Here is a 22,658-nt window from a genome sequence, read left to right as displayed (position 1 = left end):
CGGCGAATGCGGAGACGTCGGTCTCTTTCCCTCTCTCGGTGGTGGGCTCGCTTGCGGAGGGAGCGTCGGCGCCGTGGGGTCTTGCTGCGGCTGTGTGGTCGTCTCCGGCGACCGTGGCGAGCGAGGGCAGCACCGAACGCGGAGTTTACCACAACAAACAGCGCTGGTCAACAAATCGCTCACGGAGTTAACCGTGACTCTCGTACTCATCCAGCTGGAGTCAACCCGGTCTTTAAAAAGCACCGCAAATTAAATATTTTCAAAACTCTAAACCAGTCTAAAGTTATTTGGGACCCACAATCCAAGCCTAGAGGTCTTCTAGGGGGGCATTTGAATATCCGCAGTTTGATCTCCAAAATTGACCAAGTCCATCATATTCTCACAGAGTCAAACTTGGATTTTTTATGTCTGTCAGAAACATGGCTTCATAGCAACTCACCATCTGCTGCAACATGTGTACCAGGCTATAAGCTATTCAGACGCGATAGGTCCTATGGGAAAGGAGGTGGGGTGATGATTTACATTAAAGACATCTATCAGTGTAGTCAAATTAAATGGTCATCTGACAATGATCTGGAATGCATTGGTGTAACTGTAACTCTTTCACCTCAAATGTCCTTTGTCCTTGTTGCTTTGTACCGCCCACCCTCCTCCAACACTGGATTCTATGAACATCTGAAAATCTTGCTAAAAGAATGTGATTCAAGGAAAGAGCTCATACTGATGGGTGATTTCAATATCAACTGGCAAGATAAGAAAAATAGGAAGGCCCTCAAACAAACTACAGACCATTTTGATCTAACGCAATTGGTTAAAGGGCCTACCAGAATAACAACTTCTTCGAAAACCCAGATTGACCTTATCTTTTGTAACAGACCTGAAAGAGTAATTAAGTCATTTAACTTCATTACTGGACTCTCGGACCACAATCTTACCCTAATATCTAGAAAACTCACAAAGAAACGGTTCCAAAGTGGTGGTACACGGTTTGAGCAATTCAGGATCCCTAAAAATGAGCTAGATAATTTTAAAAGTGCTGTACATCAAACTAATTGGACTAACTTAATGCCAGGGCTAAATGTGGAAGAAGATTGTAGTATATTCACAAATGAAATTGAGAGCATAGTACATCATTTCACAAAAAAGTCAAAGGCAAAAAAAATCAAAAGAGGTTGCTACCATGGTTGAATTCTGAAGTACTGAAATTAATGAAGGATAGGGATCTTGCGCTCAAAAGGTCGTTAATGTCAAATCGGGTGAATGACAAACGCATATTTGTTACTTTACGGAATAAGTCCACTAAAGAGATGAGGAAAGCCAAAGCAAATTTCTTTATAAGTATCATTAATGAGGCGAAAGGCAATACAAAATTAATTTGGACCCAGATCCAGAAGCTCATGGGGTCGGATAATCGAAGGCGCAGCAGGCAATTAGAACTAAAAGACAATGGTAACCTGTTGCAAGATCCAGCAGATTTGGCTAAAGTATTCAATGAATACTTTATTGATTCTGTCGCTGAGATTACACAATGTTTCCCTCACACTTGTGTGAATCTCATACCAATTAATATTACTTTGCCCGTTTTTAACATCAATTGCATCACAGACAGTAAAGTTCAAATGCTCGTAAATTCCCTCAAACCCTCCACAACAAAAGATGTTTATGGTATGGACTCAGCCATGCTCAAACATCTTAAAGATGTATTGGCACCCCCATTACACAGATCATCAATCTGTCAATCTCACAAGGGGTATTCCCAAAGGTTTGGAAGACAGCCGTTGTATCACCTATTTTTAAGTCAGGCGATTCTCAGGCTATTTGTAATTACAGGCCAATCAGCATCTTGCCCGTGGTGTCCAAGGTCGCAGAGAAGTGGGTAGCAGAACAACTCATTTCCCATTTAAACAACAGCCCCTTTTCACTGCATCCCATGCAATTTGGTTTTAGAGCCAATCATTCTACAGACACTGCCAACTGCCTCTTAATTGAAAAGGTTAAGTCTATGATGGACAAGGGAGGTACTGTTGGGGCTGTATTCTTAGACCTTAGAAAAGCTTTTGACACAGTAAATCACAACGTACTCATTTCCAAACTCTCCTCATTCAATTTCTCCAATAACGCCCTCAAGTGGTCAGAATCATATTTAATGAACAGAATCCAGTGTGTGAATGTCAGCAATCAAAAATCTTCTGCGCTGGATACACTAACTGGTGTCCCACAAGGGTCAATACTAGGTCCACTTCTTTTCAGTCTTTATATAAATGACTTGCCCTCTGTGTGCTCTGATGTAGAGATTCAGCTTTATGCTGATGACGCTGTGATTTTTACACATGGCAGCAATAAACTTCAGGCTGCAGCAACACTCACCAATGCATTGAACCGCATCTCAACTTGGCTAATTCAATCATGCCTTCAGCTAAATACATCAAAAACAGTCTGCATGTTTTTTTCCAAAAAGCAATGTAGCACTCCAGACCCAGCCATAATGCTGTCAGGAGTAAAATTACAAGTTGTCTCTGAGTTCAAGTACCTTGGCCTCCTAATCGACTCTCAACTGTCATTCAAATCTCATGTAAAAAAGTTGGTCACAGGGTTAAGTTTAACTTATCGAATTTTCGCTTTATTAGAAATTCAATGACAACTGATGCAGCAAAGATTTATATGCATGCCATGATAATGTCACATTTCACATACTGTTTGACCAGCTTCGCACAAGCCAATAAGACAGCACTTAAACCACTTGAAACACTGTATAAACGAACCCTGAAAGTCCTGGACCGGAAGTCAAACACCTACCACCATTGTCTAATTTTAAGAAAGTATAAACTTCTGAGCTGGGAAAACCTAATAAAGTATGCAAATCTTTGCCTTATTTTTAAAATTTTGCACAACAAAGCCCCCCCACCACTTCAACAGTGTATCACTCAGAGGTCAAATACAAACCGGACAACCAGAGGCTCGTCCCGGGGAGACTGTGTAGTACCCTTTAGAAAAAGTGCCTTTAGCCACTCAGCATTCTCAGTTACAGCGTCGCAGGAATGGAACTCACTACCATCTCATATTAGAGAAATTAGTTCTTACCGTCCCTTTTCAGGACAGCTGAAAATATGGCTTAATGGTCACCAATTATGTACACACTAGGACTGCAATTGCTTCTCCTGCCGACTTCTTGGTAAATGCTGTGTCCTGCTTGCTTGTCTCTTGTGTGCTCCTGTCCTGTGCAGGTCATGTTCTAAGTTAATTGTGCTGCATGTTTGTGTTTTTATGCTGCTGTATATGTTTGTGCTGCATGTTTATGCTTTAGGCTGATGTATGTCTGTGCTGCATGTTTGTGCTTTATGCTGCTATATATGTTTGTTCTGCATGTTTGTGTTCTATGCTGCTGAATGTGTTTTTATTGTAGGTGCATTTGTCCTGCTCTAATCTACTGTTTTGTGCACTTTCCTATAATGTTTAATGTACACTGTGTTTTATTGTCTGCTTATTTTATTGTTGGTTTGCCATGTCTGTCAATTCATTCTTACTACTATGTTGTTTTTTAATCTTTGTTTATATGCATTTTATTTCTGTAATTTTAGGTTGCCTTTTGAATATCTGGCAGGGGACAACAGACGAAAACTAGCCTCTCAGGCTAACTCTGGCTCACTTACATTTTGAATGTTGATTAGTGTGCAATGTCCCTGAACTAAACCAATAAAAAAAAAAAAAAAAAAAAGAGTCAAGGTTTGGCCACCATACATATTTGCGAGCTAGGGCCTTTGTTTTCACTATGCCTTGGTGCCCAGAGTGGATTTCTTTTAACACTGCTCTTCTAATTTTTGAGGGTACGATGACTCTGGTCCCCCATAGGACACAACCTTGCTCTGTGGATAATTAATTCCTTTTTGTGAAAAACACCTTTAAGTGTTCCTGAACCTGGCTAAGCCAGCCTTCCATGACATACTTGTACACTCGGGATAGCTCACTGTCGCCGTGTCGCCCTAGCGACTTGAGTGGCGTTAAGCGGTGCTCCTTGCAGATGCTCTGCTAGCAGTGAGTGGACCAAGGCTGAAGTCCCGGCAGTTCCCGTGTCTCTAGTCTCAGGCAAAGGACAGCGGGAAAGTCCATCCACATTACTGTGCTCTTCTGACTTACAATAGACAATGTGGTAGTCATATGCCATCAGACTGTACAACAACAGCGGAGACCACAGTCTGTCAACATGCTGACCAGCCCCCCGCCCCACCCCCCCCCCACCCCCATGTGGATATACTGTACATTTTTTTTTAATTCTTATTTCTGTTCGATGTGTGTTTTGTTGTGTAGTATGTGTATTTATTGTCTGTGTAGTTGTATAGTATGTGTATTTATTGTCTGTGTCTGTGTAGTTGAGCTGCTGCAACACTCGAATTTCCCCCATGGGGATCAATAAAGGAATATAATAATAATGCTGACAAAATAATTGCCCACCGCTGAATACATGCAGCAGCCAGAGTAGGCAGACTCTTGTGCTCTCAAAACAGTGTCAGAAGGGGGCGATGGTCAGTCACTAAATTAAAATGTCTACCCCATAAGTACTGATGGATTTTTTTAACTCCATATAACAGTCCCATATTTAATTTAGTTAAGCATACACGATTGGTCGTTCCTCCCCATTTGGCATTGTGTGTTGGATAACTGCTGAGGCATCACATGCCAAGGTGAGTGGAAGATTAGGGTCATGAGCTAGAACCTGGTCACTAGTCAGCAGCTGTTTACACTTAGCAAAAGCAGCCTGTTCTACGTCAGTCCATTTCCACGTCACATTTCCTCTGAGCAGTTTGTACAGTGGCGCTAAGACTGTGCTCTGCTGAGGCACAAATCTTCCATAATAATTATACAGTCCCAAGAAAGCCTGGAGCTCCTTTACATTTGTAGGAGCAGGCGCCTCAATGCGAGCTTTGCCAAACTCACACTTGGTGCGTTTCACTCGCAGTCCATTTTCCTGAAGGAGTTGCAGGACCTTCTGCAGGTTGTGGAGATGTTCTTTCTCCGAGCGTCCCATAACGAGTAGGTCATCAAGAAAAACTACGACTGGTAAGTCTTTCATCAGATTTTCCATAACCCGTTGGAAGATGGAGGGTGCAGAACTGATACCAAAAGGAAGACTGTTATACACAGCCCCCTGTGAGTGTTGATGGTAGTGTACTTTTTGGAATCATCATCTAGCAAAACCTGCTGGTAAGATGCAGCTAAGTCTATCTTAGAGAAGATCTTGCCTCCACTGAGGGTTGCTAACAGTTCTTCTAAACGAGGCAAGGGGTAGGTCTCTGTTTCAACTGCCTGATTTACTGAAACTTTATAGTCTCCGCATAGGCGAAGTGACATGTCCTTTTTTTGCACTGGCACAATAGGAGTTAAGCACAGTGAATGCACTGTGCTTAACTGGAGATATTATGTTAGCTTCCTCCAGCCTCCTGAGCTCTTCCTCTACTCTTTCTTTCATAGCAAATGGAAGGGGTCTGTTTTTACAAAATTTTGGTGGTACGTCAGGTTTCACTATGATTGAGGCCTTTATATCTTTAAGAGTCCCCAACTCTTCCTTGAACACCTCTGAATGTTTATCCAGCACTTCACTAAGTGACCTACATTTGGTTTCATTCAGGGTCTCTATCTGCGGCCAGTTTAACCTGAGTTTCCTTAGACAATTTCTGCCACACAGTGTTGATCCGTATCCTTTGACTACTAACAGTGGCAAATCCACTGTCTGGCCCTCATAGACCACCTTGACTGTGATCTGCCCTAATACAGGGATGCGGCCTCCATTATAAGCTTTAAGTTGAACTGTAGTCCTCTGCAGTGGCAGATGTGATAATTCATCTCTGTATGTTCTCTGAGACATGACACTCCTTGCAGCCCCAGTATCTATTTCCATCTCTAAAGCAACATTAGCTACTAAGAAGGTTTCTTTATTACATTACATTACATTACAGTCATTTAGCAGACGCTTTTATCCAAAGCGACTTACAGGAAGTGTATTCAACATAGGTATTCAAGAGAACTACTAGTCACCAGAAGTCATAAGTGCATCTCCTTTCTTAAACAAGCATCTCAAAGCATAAGCCAGAGCAAAAGTATAGTGCAGAGGCAGATTACTATGAAAACAATAATTGCAACAGACTAATCCGAATATAGTAAGTGCTACAAACTACTACGAATAGGATAAGTGCAGTAAACAAATACAAATTCAATAAGTGCAGCGAACTGATACGAATACAGTAAGTGCAGCAACTAATAGGAGTGCAATAAGTGCTACGAGGAAGGCTCCGGGTAGTACTTCTTGAAGAGGTGAGTTTTCAGCCTGCGCCTAAAGATGGGCAGCGACTCTGCTGTCCTGACGTCAGTGGGGAGTTCATTCCACCACTGAGGGGCCAGGACAGAAAAAAGCTGTGACCGGGTGGATCGGCCGCAGGGACCTCTGAGCGACGGGGCAACCAATCGCCCCGAGGCAGCAGAGCGAAGTGGTCGGGCAGGGGTGTAGGGCTTGACCAAGGCCTGGAGATAGGAAGGAGCTGTTCCTTTCACTGCCCTGTAGGCTAGCACCAGAGTCTTAAACTGGATGCGAGCTCTTTATACAGGTCATCATCTTCACTTGTGACAGTCAAAATGCTAAACACCCCTAACGCAGTGTCTTCTTCAGCATCCACATATTTTGTGTATTTACTTTGCTGTCCTTTGCCCTGCCATTTCCTTCCACTCTCTGTCTGTGTCTGGAAACGACACGCTTTTTTAATGTGTCCAGTCTTGCCACAGTTATGGCATTTAGTCTCTTTAAAATAGCACTCACCTGCTTGGTGATTTTTTCCTTTGCACCTGTAGCAGTTCTTGTTTCCCTGTTGCCTCACTTTATGAACGCTAGCTGCTCCGACGTTTTCATCCTCCATTCCTCTCAACTGACGTGCATCCCTGTCGGCCGTCTCCATGTTGAGGGCAATCTCAAAAGCTTTGGCGAAGGTGAGATCATTTTCTGAGAGCAGTCTCCTCTGGCAGCCTTCGTTTCGTATTCCACTGATGAACCGATCTCGCAATGATGAGTCTAGGTTCGCGCCAAACTCACAGTTAGCTGCACATTGCTTCAGCTCAGCTACATACTGCGCCGCTGAGTGGTTGGCTTTCTGGTTACACCGGTGGAAACGAAACCTTTCAGCCACCAATAAAGGTTCTGGCTTAAAATGTCCCTTAAGTATGGCCACAATTTCTTCAAACGTTTTGTCTTTTGGCTTATTGGGCTGCACTACATTTCTCAAAAGTCCATAAGTAGATGCGCCCATCACACTCAGCAACGTGGCTACATGCTTGTCTTTGCTAATGTTATTAGCTTCAAAGAACTGGTCGAGCCGTTCAATGTACGCCGACCATTGCTCATTTTCCGGCTTAAACTCGTAAATTCTTCCAAACAGGGCCATTGTACCCATAAATACCGACACCGAGTGTCACTCCTTCCCCGCAAGGAACGTTGTTTTTTATCCTCGTCGCCAGTTGTTATATATTAATGAGGCGGACACCGCTATGTCTTCATTTACAGTGGGTACGGAAAGTATTCAGACCCCTTTAAATTTTTCACCCTTTGTTTCATTGCAGCCATTTGCATTAATGTACACTCAGCAACCCATCTTGACAGAAAAAACCAGAAATGTAGAAATTTTTGCAAATTTATTAAAAAAGAAAAACTGAAATATCACATGGTCATAAGTATTCAGACCCTTTGCTCAGTATTGAGTAGAAGCACCCTTTTGAGCTAGTACAGCCACGAGTCTTCTTGGGAATGATGCAACAAGTTTCTCACACCTGGATTTGGGGATCCTCTGCCATTCTTCCTTGCAGATCCTCTCCAGTTCTGTCAGGTTGGATGGTGAACATTGGTGGACAGCCATTTTCAGGTCTCTCCAGAGATGCTCAATTGGGTTTAGGTCAGGGCTCTGGCTGGGCCAGTCAAGAATGGTCACAGACTTGTTCCGAAGCCACTCCTTTGTTATTTTAGCTGTGTGCTTCGGGTCATTGTCTTGTTGGAAGGTGAACCTTCGGCCCAGTCTGAGGTCCTGAGCACTCTGGAGGAGGTTTTCTTCCAGGATATCTCTGTACTTGGCCGCATTCATCTTTCCTTCAATTGCAACCAGTCGTCCTGTCCCTGCAGCTGAAAAACACCCCCATAGCATGATGCTGCCACCACCATGTTTCACTGTTGGGATTGTATTGGGCAGGTGATGAGCAGTGCCTGGTTTTCTCCACACATACCGCTTAGAATTAACGCCAAAAAGTTCAATCTTGGTCTCATCAGACCAGAGAATCTTATTTCTCATAGTTTGGGAGTCCTCCATGTGTTTTTTGGCAAACTCTATGCGGGCTTTCATATGTCTTGCACTGAGGAGAGGCTTCCGTCGGGCCACTCTGCCATAAAGCCCCGACTGGTGGAGGGCTGCAGTGATAGTTGACTTTGTGGAACTTTCTCCCATCTCCCTACTGCATCTCTGGAGCTCAGCCACAGTGATCTTTGGGTTCTTCTTTACCTCTCTCACCAAGGCTCTTCTCCCACGATTGCTCAGTTTGGCTGGACGGCCAGGTCTAGGAAGAGTTCTGGTCATCCCATACTTCTTCCATTTAAGGATTATGGAGGCCACTGTGCTCTTAGGAACCTTGAGTGCTGCAGAAATTCTTTTGTAACCTTGGCCAGATCTGTGCCTTGCCACAATTCTGTCTCTGAGCTCCTTGGGCAGTTCCTTCGACCTCATGATTCTCATTTGTTCTGACATGCACTGTGAGCTGTAAGGTCTTATATAGACAGGTGTGTGCCTTTCCTAATCAAGTCCAATCAGTTTAATTAAACACAGCTGGACTCCAATGAAGGAGTAGAACCATCTCAAGGAGGATCAGAAGAAATGGACAGCATGTGAGTTAAATATGAGTGTCACAGCAAAGGGTCTGAATACTTATGACCATGTGATATTTCAGTTTTTCTTTTTTAATAAATTTGCAAAAATTTCTACATTTCTTTTTTTTTTCTGTCAAGATGGGTTGCTGAGTGTACATTAATGCGAAAAAAAATGAACTTTTTCGATTTTAGCAAATGGCTGCAATGAAACAAAGAGTGAAAAATTTAAAGGGGTCTGAATACTTTCCGTACCCACTGTACTTTACTCAGCCATTGCGTCTCGAGCAGGAGAACAGTGCGCGTGTGCTACAACCTTGGAACTGGACCATATTGACAGAGGTCCAAAAAGCACTAGATCACATTTTAACAATACAACAATGATGTGGTCAATATACCACAGTCTCGGTACATTTTTCCATTCATCCTTCCTTCAATTATATGAAGTTTGCCAGTGCCCTATGCTGAAAAACAGCCCCACACCATGATGTTCCCACCTACAAACTTCACTTTTGGTATGGTGTTTTTGGGGTGATGTGCAGTGCCATTTGACCTCCAAACATGGTGTGTATTATGGCATCCAAAGAGTTCGATTTTGGTCTCATCTGACCAGACTATATTCTCCCAGTATTTCACAGGCTTGTCTAAATGTACAGCAAACTTTAAACAAGCTTCAACATGCTTTTTCCATGTCCTCGGCCCCCCAGGATGCACTAGAGTGGGGAGTTGAAGTCCTTGCGGACGGGGGCTTCAGCCAGATGTACCCAGTTCAGATTCACCAAAGGCTTGGGTTTACCAGGTCTGCAAAATCAGTAATGTGCATAAATAGGAGATTAATACATAAAGATGGAGGGAGAGAAGAGGAGAGAGCAGCTCAGTGTATCCTAGGTAGTCCCCCGGCTGTCTAGGCATATAGCAGCATATCTAGGGGCTGGACCAAGGCGAACTTGGAACCAGCCCTTACTATAAGCGCTATCAAAAAGGAAGGTCTTAAGCCTACTCTTAAAAGTGGTGAGTGTGTCTGCCCCCCCAGACTGAAGCTAGAACCTGGTTCCACAGAAGAGGAGCCTGATAACTGAAGGCTCTGGCTCCCATCCTACTTTTATATACTCTAGGAACCACGAGTAACCCTGCATTGAAGGAGCGCAGCTCTCTAGTTGGGTAATATGGAACTATAAGTTCCTTAAGATAAGATGTTGCCTGGCCAGTTAGAGCTTTGTAGGTGAGAAGAAGAATTTTAAATTTTATTCTGGATTTAACAGGGAGCTAATACTGGAGTAATATGATCTCTTTTCTTAGTTTTTGTTAGAACACGTGCTGCAGCATTCTGGATCAACTGTAGAGATTTTAGAGACTTATTAGAGCAGCCTGATAATACCGAATTGCAGTAATCTAGTCTAGAGGTAACAAATGCATGAACTAGTTTTTCTGCATTGCTTTGAGACAGGATTTGCCTGATTTTCGCAATGTTACGTAAATGAAAAAAGGCTGTCCTTGAGATCTGTTTTATATAAGAGTTAAAAGACAGATCCTGATCAAAGATAACTCCGAGGTTCTTAACGGTAGTGCTGGATGCCAGAGCAATGCCATCTAGAGAAACTATATCATTAGATAATTTATTTCGAAGGTGATCTGGGCCTAGTAGGATAACTTCAGTTTTGTCGGAGTTTAACATAAAGAAGTTGCAGGTCATCCAGGTTTTTATGTCCTTAAGACATGCTTGAAGTTTAGAGAGCTTGTTAGTTTCGTCTGGCTTAATCAATAGATTTAACTGGGTATCATCTGCATAATGAAAGTTTATTGAGTGTTTTCTGATAATATTCCCTAAAGGAAGCATATATAAGGTGAATAAAATTGGTCCAAAAACAGACCCTTGTGGAACTCTGTGACTGACCTTGGTTTTCATCAAGGTTTCATTGTTTACATATACAAACTGAGATTGGTCTGATAAATACGACTTAAACCAAATGCGGTTCCTTTAATGCCTATTAGATGCTCCAATCTCTGTAATAAGATTTGATGGTACAGAGACAAGTCCTTTGTCTGAAGCTATTAGAAGGTCATTGGTAATTTTCACCAGTGCTGTCTCTGTGCTATGATTCACTCTAAATCCTGACTGAAAATCCTCAAATAAACTATTGTTATGCAGAAAGTCACACAGCTGATTTGCTACTGCTTTCTCGAGGATCTTAGAGAGGAACGGAAGGTTAGATATAGGTCCATAGTTAGCCAACACCTCTGGATCAAGAGTAGGTTTCTTAAGAAGAGGTTTAATTACAGCTAGTTTGAAGGCCTGTGGTACGTGGCCCGTTAGTAAAGACAGATTGATCATTTCTAATAAAGAATTGCTAACTAAAGGTAAAACTTCCTTAAGCAGCCTAGTCGGAATCGGGTCTAAGAGACAGGTGGAAGGTTTAGACTCTGAAATAGTTAAAGTCAATTGTTGAAGGTCAATGGGTGAAAAGCCATCTAAATATATTTCAAGTTCTACAGCTGTTTCTAAGGTTACTGTATTTGAAGATCGATCGGTACTGGTTGAGGGCAGTAGATTATTAATTTTGTCTCTAATAGTTAGAATCTTATCATTAAAGAAGTTCATGAAATCACTACTACTGAGGTTTATAGGAATACACGGCTCAACAGAGCTGTGACTCTCTGTCAGCCTGGCTACAGTGCTGAAGAGAACCCTGGGGTTGTTCTTATTTTTCTCTATTAATGCTGAGTAATAGGCTGCTCTAGCATTACGGAGTGCCTTCTTATATATTTTAAGACTGTCTCGCCATACTAGCTTCTTCCACATTGGTGGAACGCCATATCCTTTCAAGCTATTTTGAGGGATAGCTGGCCTGCTCGCTTGAGTTTGACCTCCAAGTGCTCCATCACAACCTGTAGTGGGGGCAGTGGAGCATAATAGCAGACGTGGGACTGCTAAACAGCCTCACCAGAGTTGCCTGTGGGGGACCTTTCTAGTGATGACAATAGTGATTGCTTCTTGCCTTATTCCAGCATCAGCAGAGTTAATAAACCACACCACACCAACCTGTTCTATAGCTCGACCCAGAACAGGTTAAAGCCGCCAGAATGACTGATTCAGATATACCGCCGGTGTGGTATTGGATAGAGGGGAAAAGCCACATGCCTTGATCTGACATAGCAACCTGCATCCCCACTATGGAAAAGGATTTTCCAGGGCGAAGGAAATTGTACTGCCCTGAAGGAAAAGTGTTCTCTCAACAGATCCTGTTGCCTGAATGTACTGCAACTCTGTAATGGAACAGTTTCGTGACAGACAATCTATTCATATTGGTGTTACAGGATTACTTCAGCAAAAGATTGTCTTTGAGTGTGTGTGCTCAGTGACCAGTGGTCTCATTTATACCCATCGCGTAGGCACAAAACAGGGCTTGAAAGAGGCGTGCGTCTCTTCACACGCAGAAATTGTGATCTGTGAAAACAAAATTGACAGGAAAAAACACCTTCACACCTGAACGGAAACTCTGACCCATTTGTTTGCAGTACGCACATTATAGCAACAAGAGTGGTTGTGATAGAAGACAGATTGTAGAAATTAAACATAAGAGGCATCATTAGACATATAATCATGCCTTTTCACATTTAATTTCACTTCATATCACATGTTTATTTTTACTCATAGATCCTCTTTATCATAAACAATCAAACCAGCAGTGTTATTTTTGCTTGTACTATTGAGCCCTAACTATTCCATACCTTTCAATTATACAAGATGTGTTGCAGCTCAAACTCAATATATCATCAGCCCTGTCTGCACCCTGGAGCGCAGAGGAGATAGCCAGACTGCCAACACTTGTGGTCCAGCTGTGCAGCACAGCAGCTGATAAATTATCATCATCTGTAACATAACCTCAAATTGCATTAAAGAACCGAGGGTTAATAGTTTTAAATATTCTTCTAATACTGTGCATATACAGCGGGTAAAATAAGTATTGAACACGTCACCATTTTTCTCAGTAAATATATTTCTAAAGGTGCTATTGACATGACATTTTAACCAGATGTCGGTAACAACCCAAGTAATCCATACATACAAAGAAAACCAAACAAATAAGTTCAGAAATTAAGTTATGTGTAATAAAACAGAATGACAGGGAAAAAGTATTGAACACATGAAGAAAGGGAGGTGCAAAAAGGCATGGAAAGCCAAGACACCAGCTGAAGTCTATCAGTAATTAGAAAGCAATCCTGCCCCTTGTCAGTGCAAATTATATCAGCTGGTTCAGTCCCAACTGATGGCCTATAAAAAGGTGTCTCATTACCAAGGTGTCACACAAGAAACATCGCATGATGGGTAAAAGCAAAGAGCTCTCTCAAGACCTTCGCAACCGTATTGTTGTAAAACATACTAATGGCATTGGTTACAGAAGGATTTCTAAACTTCTGAATGTTCCAGTGAGCACTGTTGGGGCCATAATCCGGAAGTGGAAAGAACATCATTTCACCATAAACCGGCCACGACCAGGTGCTCCTCGCAAGATTTCTGACAGAGGAGTGAAAATAATTATCAGAAGAGTTGTCCAAGAGCCAAGGACCACTTGTGGAGAGCTTCAGAAAGACCTGGAATTGGCAGGTACAATTGTTTCAAAGAAAACAATAAGTAATGCACTCAACCGCCGTGGCCTGTATGCATGCTCACCACGCAAGACTCCATTGCTGAAGAAAAAGCATGTTGAAGCTCATTTAAAGTTTGCTGCACAACATTTAGACAAGCCTGTGAAATACTGGGAGAATATAGTCTGGTCAGATGAGACCAAAATTCTTTGGATGCCATAATACACACCATGTTTGGAGGTCAAATGGCACTGCACATCACCCCAAAAACACCATACCAACAGTGAAGTTTGGAGGTGGGAACATCATGGTGTGGGGCTGTTTTTCAGCATACGACACTGACAAACTTCATATAATTGAAGGAAGGATGAATGGAAAAATGTACCAAGACATTCTTGATAAAAATCTGCTGCCATCTACCAGGATGATGATGAAATGAGGGTGGACATTTCAGCAAGACAATGATCCCAAACACACGGCCAAGGAAACACTCAATTGGTTTCAGAGAAAGAAAATAAAGCTGCTAGAATGGCCCAGCCAATCACCTGACTTGTATCCAATAGAAAATCTATAGAAAGAACTAAAGATCAGAGTTCATAGAAGAGGCCCACGGAACCTTCAAGATTTGAAGACTGTTTGTGTGGAAGAATGGGCCAAAATCACACCTAAGCAATGCATTCGACTACTTTCTCCATACAGGAGGCGTCTTGAAGCTGTCATTACCAACAGAGGCTTTTGTACGAAGTATTAAATAAATTTCAGGAAGCGTGTTCAATACTTCTTCCCTGTGTCATTCCATTTTATTACACATAACTTAATTTCTGAACTTATTTGTTTGGTTTTCTTTGTATGTATGGATTACTTGGGTTGTTACCAACATCTGGTGAATATTTCATGCCAATAGCACCTTTAGAAATATATTTACTGAGAAAAATGGTGATGTGTTCAATACTTATTTTACCCGCTGTATATCCAAGTACAATTTTAGTTCTCATATAGTTTTTGTGAGTAAAATCGTTGCAGTGAACATGACTTTGTTGATTTATCTTGGTTTATTCGAAAGGGACAGTTACAACACACACATACAAGTGTATCAGTGCCCTTTCTGCATTTTCCAGTCATCTCACATGGCAAATCTTAACCACAATAGGGATTGCTTAAATTATCTTATATGTCTGGAAATAAAACCAGTGACAGCTCTCGCTCAATCATTCAATATCTTTATTATAATGCCAAAAGAAAACTTTTTGAAATAATTTCCAGGGTGGGGGATATTAGGCCTTTTGATTGTCACAATCATTTTTTTAAGCAATCAGTCTGATTCCTGTAAACATATAAATACTGCTGTGACACTATTAATGCATAAATAATGATGTCTATGAATGTTATGAAAACAAATCAAGTAAAGTCAATTTCATTTATATAGCCCAATATCACAAATTCACCTCGAAGGGGTTTTACAATCCGTACAGCATATGACGTTAGCTGTCCTGAGACCCTCATTTCAAATCAGGGAAAACGCCCAAAAATCCTTTAACAGGGAAAAAAATAGATGTTGTGTGTACAGAATAACCAAGAGACTACAATTACAGTCAGTATGATCAAATATTGGATAATTCCCATCCCTTCCTGTTCAGCCACTCTACAGTCAAACTGGCCAGGTCAAAATTGAAAACTCCTCCAAAGATCTTTAAAGAAAGAAGAAATATTCCATTAGATAGGCCATTGATGCCTGAATACACACCTCATCCTTTTCCTGTTCCGATGGGAGGGACCTATGACAAAGGGTGTCGTATGCTTTACAGATTGCAAAAGCTCTCTGAGGCAAATTTGTGATTGTGGGTGATCAAATATATTGAATTTAATTGAATTTTACTGAGGTCAATACTGAGAGAAGACAGACTCCACAAATACACAAAGACTATAGAGTGCTTGAGTTTTTTTTATCTAAGGTTTAGACAAGGTAAGACAAAATAAAGATCTCATTGTTTATTTAAGAAAGAACATAATGTGTAAAACCTCAATGCTCCTGAATAAGGTGGGAAATGATTTACTGAGAACAGTTTTTGCACACACTCGGACTACTCAGAAGTAGTTCAAGGCTAGAGCCGTTCCTGGCACTACAGGAAAGTGTGTCAGCCTCCCCAAGAATACACATGCATATCAAACTGCTTTTTTAGTCCTGTTCAGTAATGGCCTTGTCGCCATAGTTTCCCTAAACTAAGGCGGAACCAAAATGTGCCTAAACCAAAGTATACCTTCCTGTCTTTTTTTGACTATATTGGACAGTACATAGCGAAGAGACAGTCAGGAAACATAAAATATTGGCAGCACAAGTATTTTCAAAGTTTGTTTAGGTTAGTTTGGGGATTGGTACAAAATGGATTCAGGTTTACATGTGTTGTACTTGATGGAAAAACAAGAACTTGAATGTGTGTCTGTGTGTGCTTGTATGTTGTGTGTTTTTTGTTGAGTAGACACTCAGGTCTTATTGATGACAGACATCCTGGTGTTTCTGCAGGAGAAAGACCAGAAATACATATTTCCATGTCTGGTAAGAAAATGTATTCACTTACAAATAGAAAGACACACTAAAGTTGAAAATACCAATGGCTCAATTGTTTGATTGTGATGAATGGAAAGTGTTCATACTGACGTTCTCTCAACTTTTCTTTGTGTCTTTATTACTTTCTTCAAACAAAACTCTCCTGTGTGATCCAGGACAAATCTCCAGTACTTTCCCTTCAGAACTTGATAGTGAGGGATATAGCCAATCAGGATCGTGGCATGTTCCTCATCAGTGACTCCTCTCCTCCTGAGATGTACGAGTTCCACGCTGCCTCAAAGGAGGACAAAAACCTCTGGATACGCCACATCCAGCACACCGTCAGCAAGTGGGCAAATGCACCAACACACACACACACACACACACACACACACACACACACACACACACACACACACACACACACACACACACACACACACACACACACACACACAACATTTTTCTCTCTGCACTGAAATAAAATCTGTTGAATTGAATAAACTGTATTATTACTTGCTAAACTAACAAAACTTGTATGACTTGTACTGTGGGGGAACATCATTTTTGACTGGGCCAGGTAATGAAGCCCAAATGACTGCTCCAACTATTTACTTATTCTATACTAAATACCTGATGATGTTTGAAGAAAGCACTGGAAACAGACAAAGTTTTTTCTTTCAGCAAAGAATTCAACCCGAGACTCTACAGAGGGTGAACTGGAATGTTCTGTCGTTGACTTGGTCTTATATAGTGTCACTGCCTTTTTGATCTGTAAACTATTTCCTGTTTCCTTTGATCTGCAGGTGTGCTGAGCTTTCCCTTGTCACAACTACCTTTCCTTAAATAACATCATTCGCTCTTTTTAATGCCTACAGTCCTCTCCCAATATCTCTCTGCCTTTTCTGATAAGGGAATGGCGACCTCTTCATGTGTCTCTCTTCCTGGCATAACATCTCTCTATCTCTCCTAATAGGAGTTGGAAAGTCCCTGACTCAGCATGCTTCACAGCTGAGCCTCTGCATGCCTTCTCTTCTTCTGACTTGCTGTCTCTTCAGGTTGCACTGCTGTGTGTTTTTAAAAAAACAAAACGTTGGTAATTTACAAAATCAAACAGGTTATATCTTAAACAATTCAAACCACTCTATATTCTCACAAATTTCGGTATACAGCTGTCATATATGTAAGTTTCAAACATTTAGGTATAATTGATAGTGGTAGTCTATTATGATTAAATCAAACTCCAACAGTACTTGTATAGCGCATTTCTTGTAACACTACATATCACCATTCACCCATTCACACCTTTTCATACACTGATGGCCATGCAAGCTGACCATCATGAATCTAGAGTAATCATTCATACCCATTCAAACACCACAGGAACAGCCTGCTCGAGGAATTTCGGGTTAAGTGTCTTGCCAAGAGAGACATCGACGTGGACTAACGGAGCCGGGGATTGAACCGGCCATCCTCTGATTGAAGGACAAACCTGCTCTACAATTGAGCCACAGTCGCCTATAATGAACTTAAAAAATATTTTCTTATTTTCAATATTCACTATCTGTTAAATTAATATTACATCTTAACGCATATATGTATATGCTCAAGTATGTATTTATATATATATATATATATATATATATATATATATATATATATATATAATACATCAAGTCCAGTATGATTTGACCTTATGAGGAGAATAAGTCCATGGGGTCTTGGTGTGTTCCAAATTATAAGGCAAAATTAAGATCACATTGTTTATTTAAGAAAGAATATAATGTGAAAAAACATTGTGGTGCATTTTGGTCGTCTGAAGGTTAAGTTTAGTTATGACATTTTTACTATCCTCAGAGAGATTCGTATGTCACAGTGTTATTAGATCTCAGTGTTGGTGAGTACAAGGTGGTCATAACAAAAAAACTGATAATATTTAGCAAAGCTTCTCAAGCAAAACAAATAAACAATGCCAGGAATAACAACCATATACTGGTTACCCTTTTACAAAACTAAATTTCCCACAACCAATTTCCGCACCAACACCACACCATCGTTACAACCCATGCATCCTGTATCATCATAGCTCCAAACCCCTTTTTATTGTTGTTGTTTAGTCTAAGCAATGTCCATATGTGTAAACTGTTACAGCCATTGTATGGTAGGTTGTTTATGACACTTCAGCATTACATGATCTATGGTTGTACATCGTTGATGTTGTACCAATGCCTCAGTGTCAACTCTGTAACAGTAAATCTTAATACCCTAAAAATGATTAAAGATAACTTCAGAAATGTTACAGAAAAACAGTCCATGTCCATCACATCATTGAAAACCAGATCTGTGTGATCTGTATTTTTGTTTGCTCAGGTGCCCATCACGAGAGGAGTTCCCCCTCATAGAGACTGAACACAAGGCCCATCTTAGGAGACTCAAAGGTCAGGAAACATTATTGACCTGATGAAAGCAGTATTTATATATGACATTTTACTGTATGTATCTTCATTGAGCACATAGTCCTACTCTTCAGTACTGTAACTATGTACTTTTGACTCATTGTGATTTATTTTTTCTGTACTGTGAATTCCTGTTGTTATTGAAGATTCATACTCCCCTTTTGACCAGTTGATGAGGCTTTCAACTGGCTATTGAAGCAGAGTTACGAACAGTGACTGCTAGTGACAGTTAAACATGATCATGTACATCAAAAAAACATGTTGATTCAAAAGTTGTAACACCTGTAAGATAACTTACAACAAGCTATGTCCCCATTTCTGTTTTGAATAGATAGCAACTCTCTGCCGATTCTCTGCAGTTAACACCAGACCCCTGGAGAGTGATTCAAAGGGCTGGAACCAGGCTTTAATGAAAGCAAAGTGTATATTAGGATTTCCTGTAGATTTAGAGATACACGCATATCCTACTTTTTTATAGTGTAGAGGGTTCCCAAATTCCCCAATATCAACCCAGCCCTTTTGAATATTTGAAAAACACAATGAAAATGTGGTGATTGGGGGTATTATCTTCGTGAGTGGATGGTTAATAGAAAGCTCATAAACAAAACCACACAGATCAGCAAAAATATACACGACAGGTGTGTTTTCACTCTGTGTTAAAGACGTATCTCACCAGTGGGATGGGAAATTGTGGTGCAGAAATACAGGAAATTCACATTACATTACATTACATTACAGTCATTTAGCAGACGCTTTTATCCAAAGCGACTTCAGTAGTATATTACATATCATTCACACACTGATGACAGGCTACCATGCAAGGTGCCACCATCAGACTCTAACTAACATTCATGCAACATCCAGTCCACACCGATGGCAAGCCTTCGGGAGCAACTTGGGGTTAAGTGTCTTGCCCAAGGACACATCGACTGCCGAAGCCGGGTATCGAACCACCAACCCTCTGATTGGAGAACTACCTTGCTCTCCACTACGCCACAGCCACATGCAGACGCTAGTTGTTATGGCTAGCCCCGTTCTGTAACCAATGTTTAATTTTGACAAGTGCATATCAGCTTAATTACAATCTTCATCATATCTCAAGCCATATATTCCTTAATTTGGTTGTTGAGGTCATTGTCGCTGTGTTTCTTGTACAATAGTGGGTGTTGAGAAACCAAAATGATAAGACATATCCCCATTTTGACAGCAAGCTGCCTTGAGTTATAGCTAAAGGTATAACATCACTGAGAATTTCATAGATAATATATTTCCATAGGTGGAAATCAACTGATATTGAAGTGTTTTGCAGAGGTCTGCAAGCATTCATAAGAACCCAGAAAAATCAGTTTTCATATATTTCTTTGCAAATTTTCATGAAAATCTGCAAAGAAATATTTTATCACAAAGTTGATGGATGGAGTGTTTTTGCAGTTGGTGTCTATTGAATCCAAACAGCCAACTACACAAACGTAAGCTGTTACCTATGAACTATTATATCAATTACCACTGCAAGCAAATGAATGGTCCCTGTGCTCACTTGTAGCTTTCAAATGACTAAGAATGAAATCACATTGTTTCTTAAATTGCAAGTAATCATTACAATCCTTGCTCCAACAAAATTATGTCCTCATACAACTAAACTGCAATTACATTTGGTGTAAAATGTTTTTTATTCTAAATGAAGGTCACAGTTTTAATCTGAATCAAAACAAAATTACTTGGTTATGATTAGTAAAAAATCATGTTTTGCACAATTATTGCTTATGCTTGTGTGTGTGTGTGTGTGTGTGTGTGTGTGTGTGTGTGTGTGTGTGTGTGTGTGTGTGTGTGTGTGTGTGTGTGTGTGTGTGTGTGTGTGTGTGTGTGTGTGTGTGTGTGTGTGTGTTAGGGCTGTGTTACATGCACCATGCACACAGGTATGTTTGGAGTGTGTATCTGTGATGTGAGGTGGCTAGATATAGGTGTTGGTTGGTCATTAGTTGTGAGACTTGGTTAATATAGGCAGGATTTGTTGTCCTGTGTTGTTTAAGATTTGTGTTGGATGCATGATTGATTAATCCTCAGAAACCATCCACAGCTGACCTCCAGCAGAAGGACCGGGAAATGCTGGAGCTCCTGCAGGAGAGGGTGACTCTATTCTGTGAGCTGGCAGAGGTGACAAGTGGTCAGGAGGCCCTACAACCTGCCATCACACGCTACTTGTTCAGGGCAGACACACCCCAAGCTCCCCGTGCAGAGAAACTCCTATTGGATGCCACAGCTGAGGGTAACACATGCCTAAAAATATATTTTTATAATTTGTTAGTTGTGTGTTAATAAAGGTTAACATGCATCACGTCAGTGTTGACTGATTTGACAGCACAGATAAGATAAGATAAGATAAGATAATCCTTTATTAGTCCCGCAGCGGGGAAATTTGCAGGCTTACAACAGCGTAGAGTAAAGTGCACACAAGAGACATAGTAGAAGAAGACAAGCTAAAAAATGAAAAAATGAAAAATAAAATAAAGTATTATAAATAAGCAATAAAGAAACAGTAGAAAAAACAACAATAACTGAAATATTATATTTACAGACAGAGACACAACTATTTTAACTATTTTTAACTTTTCTAACTATTGTTGCACATTGTAATGTGTAATGTATTGCACAGGTTTTTTATTGTAATGTTATTATTGTCATGTGGTCATGTGGTCTGCTGGGAGCAGAGTTGGTTGTGCAACCTGACAGCAGCAGGGAGGAAGGACCTGCGGTACCTCTCCTTCACACACCGGGGGTGAAGCAGCCGATGGCTGAAGGAGCTGCACAGAGCTGCCAGGGTGTCCTGCATGGGGTGAGAGGTGTTGTTCATCAGGGATGACAGCTTGGCCATCACCCTCCTGTCTCCCACCACCTCCACCATATCCAGTGGACACCCCAGCACACTGCTGGCCTTCCTGACAAGCTTGTTCAGTCTCTTCTTGTCTGCTGCTGAGATGCTGCTGCTCCAGCAGACCACTGCATAAAAGATGGCTGATGCCACCACGGAGTTGAAAAAGGTCTTCAAGAGTGCTCCCTGCACTCCGAAGGACCTCAGTCTCCTCAGCAGATACAGTCTGCTCTGACCCTTTTTATAAAGTCCATTTGAATGATTAGTCCAGTCCAGTTTATTGTTCAAGTGAACACCCAGGTACTTATAAGATTGCACAATCTCAATGTCCTGTCCCTGGATGTTCACTGGTTCCGGAGGACAGTGTTTTCCCGGCGGAAGTCCACCACCAGCTCTTTGGTTTTACCAGAGTTGATCTGGAGGCGGTTCCGCCGGCACCATCCTATGAAGTCCTGGTTCAGTTCTCTGTATTCCCTCTCATCGCCGGCGGAGATGAGGCCGACGATTGCAGAGTCGTCAGAGAACTTTTGCAGGTGGCAGGTAGCAGAGTTATATTTGAAGTCTGATGAGTAGATGGAGAAGAGGAATGGAACCAGAACGGTTCCTTGTGGGGCCCCCGTGCTGCAGGACACCCGATCTGACTCACACTCCCTTATCCTCACATACTGTGGACGGTTGGTGAGGTAGTCCAGTATCCATGCAGTGAGGTGGTGGTCCACCCCGGTCTGCTCCAGCTTGTCCCTCAGAAGCAAAGGCTGGATGGTGTTGAAGGCACTGGAGAAGTCGAAGAACATGACTCTCACAGTGCTTCCAGCCTTTTCCAGGTGAGAAAGGCATCTTTGTAGCAGGTAGATGACAGCGTCATCCACCCCGATGCCAGATTGGTAGGCGAACTGAAGAGGGTCCAAAGATGAGATCACCAGGGGCGGAGGTGCACAAGGACCAGCCGCTCCAGGGTCTTCATCAGGTGGGATGTTAAAGCCACCGGCCTGAAGCTGCTGAAGTCCTTGGCCCCTGGGGTCTTTGGGACTGGTACCATGCAGGACGTCTTCCATAGCTGTGGTACCCTCCCCAGCTTCAAGCTCAAGTTAAAGATGTGCTCCACTATCCTGCACAGCTGGTCTGCGCAGGATCTGAGGAGCCTTGAGCTGATGCCGTCCGGACCCGTGGCTTTTCTCACCTTTATTTTCTTCAGTTCTTTTCTCACCTGGTTAATTGAGAGGGACAAGTTGGGGGAAAGGGGGCTGTGTGCTGTAGGTTGTTTGAGTGGGGGTGGGGGTGGGGTGTTGGAGGTGTGCAGTGTTTGAGGAGTGTGGA

The 22,658-nt window shown here is 41.7% G+C and overlaps 1 protein-coding gene across 4 annotated transcripts in view; it reads left to right on the top strand.

The window, feature by feature from the left end:
- arhgef1a (Rho guanine nucleotide exchange factor (GEF) 1a) overlaps positions 1–22,658 on the top strand; it is a 108,852-nt gene that overhangs the window by 66,720 nt on the left and 19,474 nt on the right. For all 4 annotated transcript variants that reach the window (XM_054605498.1, XM_054605501.1, XM_054605499.1 and 1 more), the window contains 4 exons: positions 15,949–16,025; positions 16,193–16,365; positions 18,387–18,454; positions 20,550–20,738. In XM_054605498.1, coding sequence (XP_054461473.1) covers positions 15,949–16,025; positions 16,193–16,365; positions 18,387–18,454; positions 20,550–20,738 — 507 coding nt within the window. The remainder of the gene's footprint in view (positions 1–15,948; positions 16,026–16,192; positions 16,366–18,386; positions 18,455–20,549; positions 20,739–22,658) is intronic.

Source organism: Anoplopoma fimbria, chromosome 10 (genome assembly GCF_027596085.1).
Source record: "Anoplopoma fimbria isolate UVic2021 breed Golden Eagle Sablefish chromosome 10, Afim_UVic_2022, whole genome shotgun sequence".
NCBI lineage: Eukaryota > Metazoa > Chordata > Actinopteri > Perciformes > Anoplopomatidae > Anoplopoma > Anoplopoma fimbria.
Note: the sequence above shows the minus strand (reverse complement) of the source record. Positions and strands in the feature narration are given on the sequence as shown.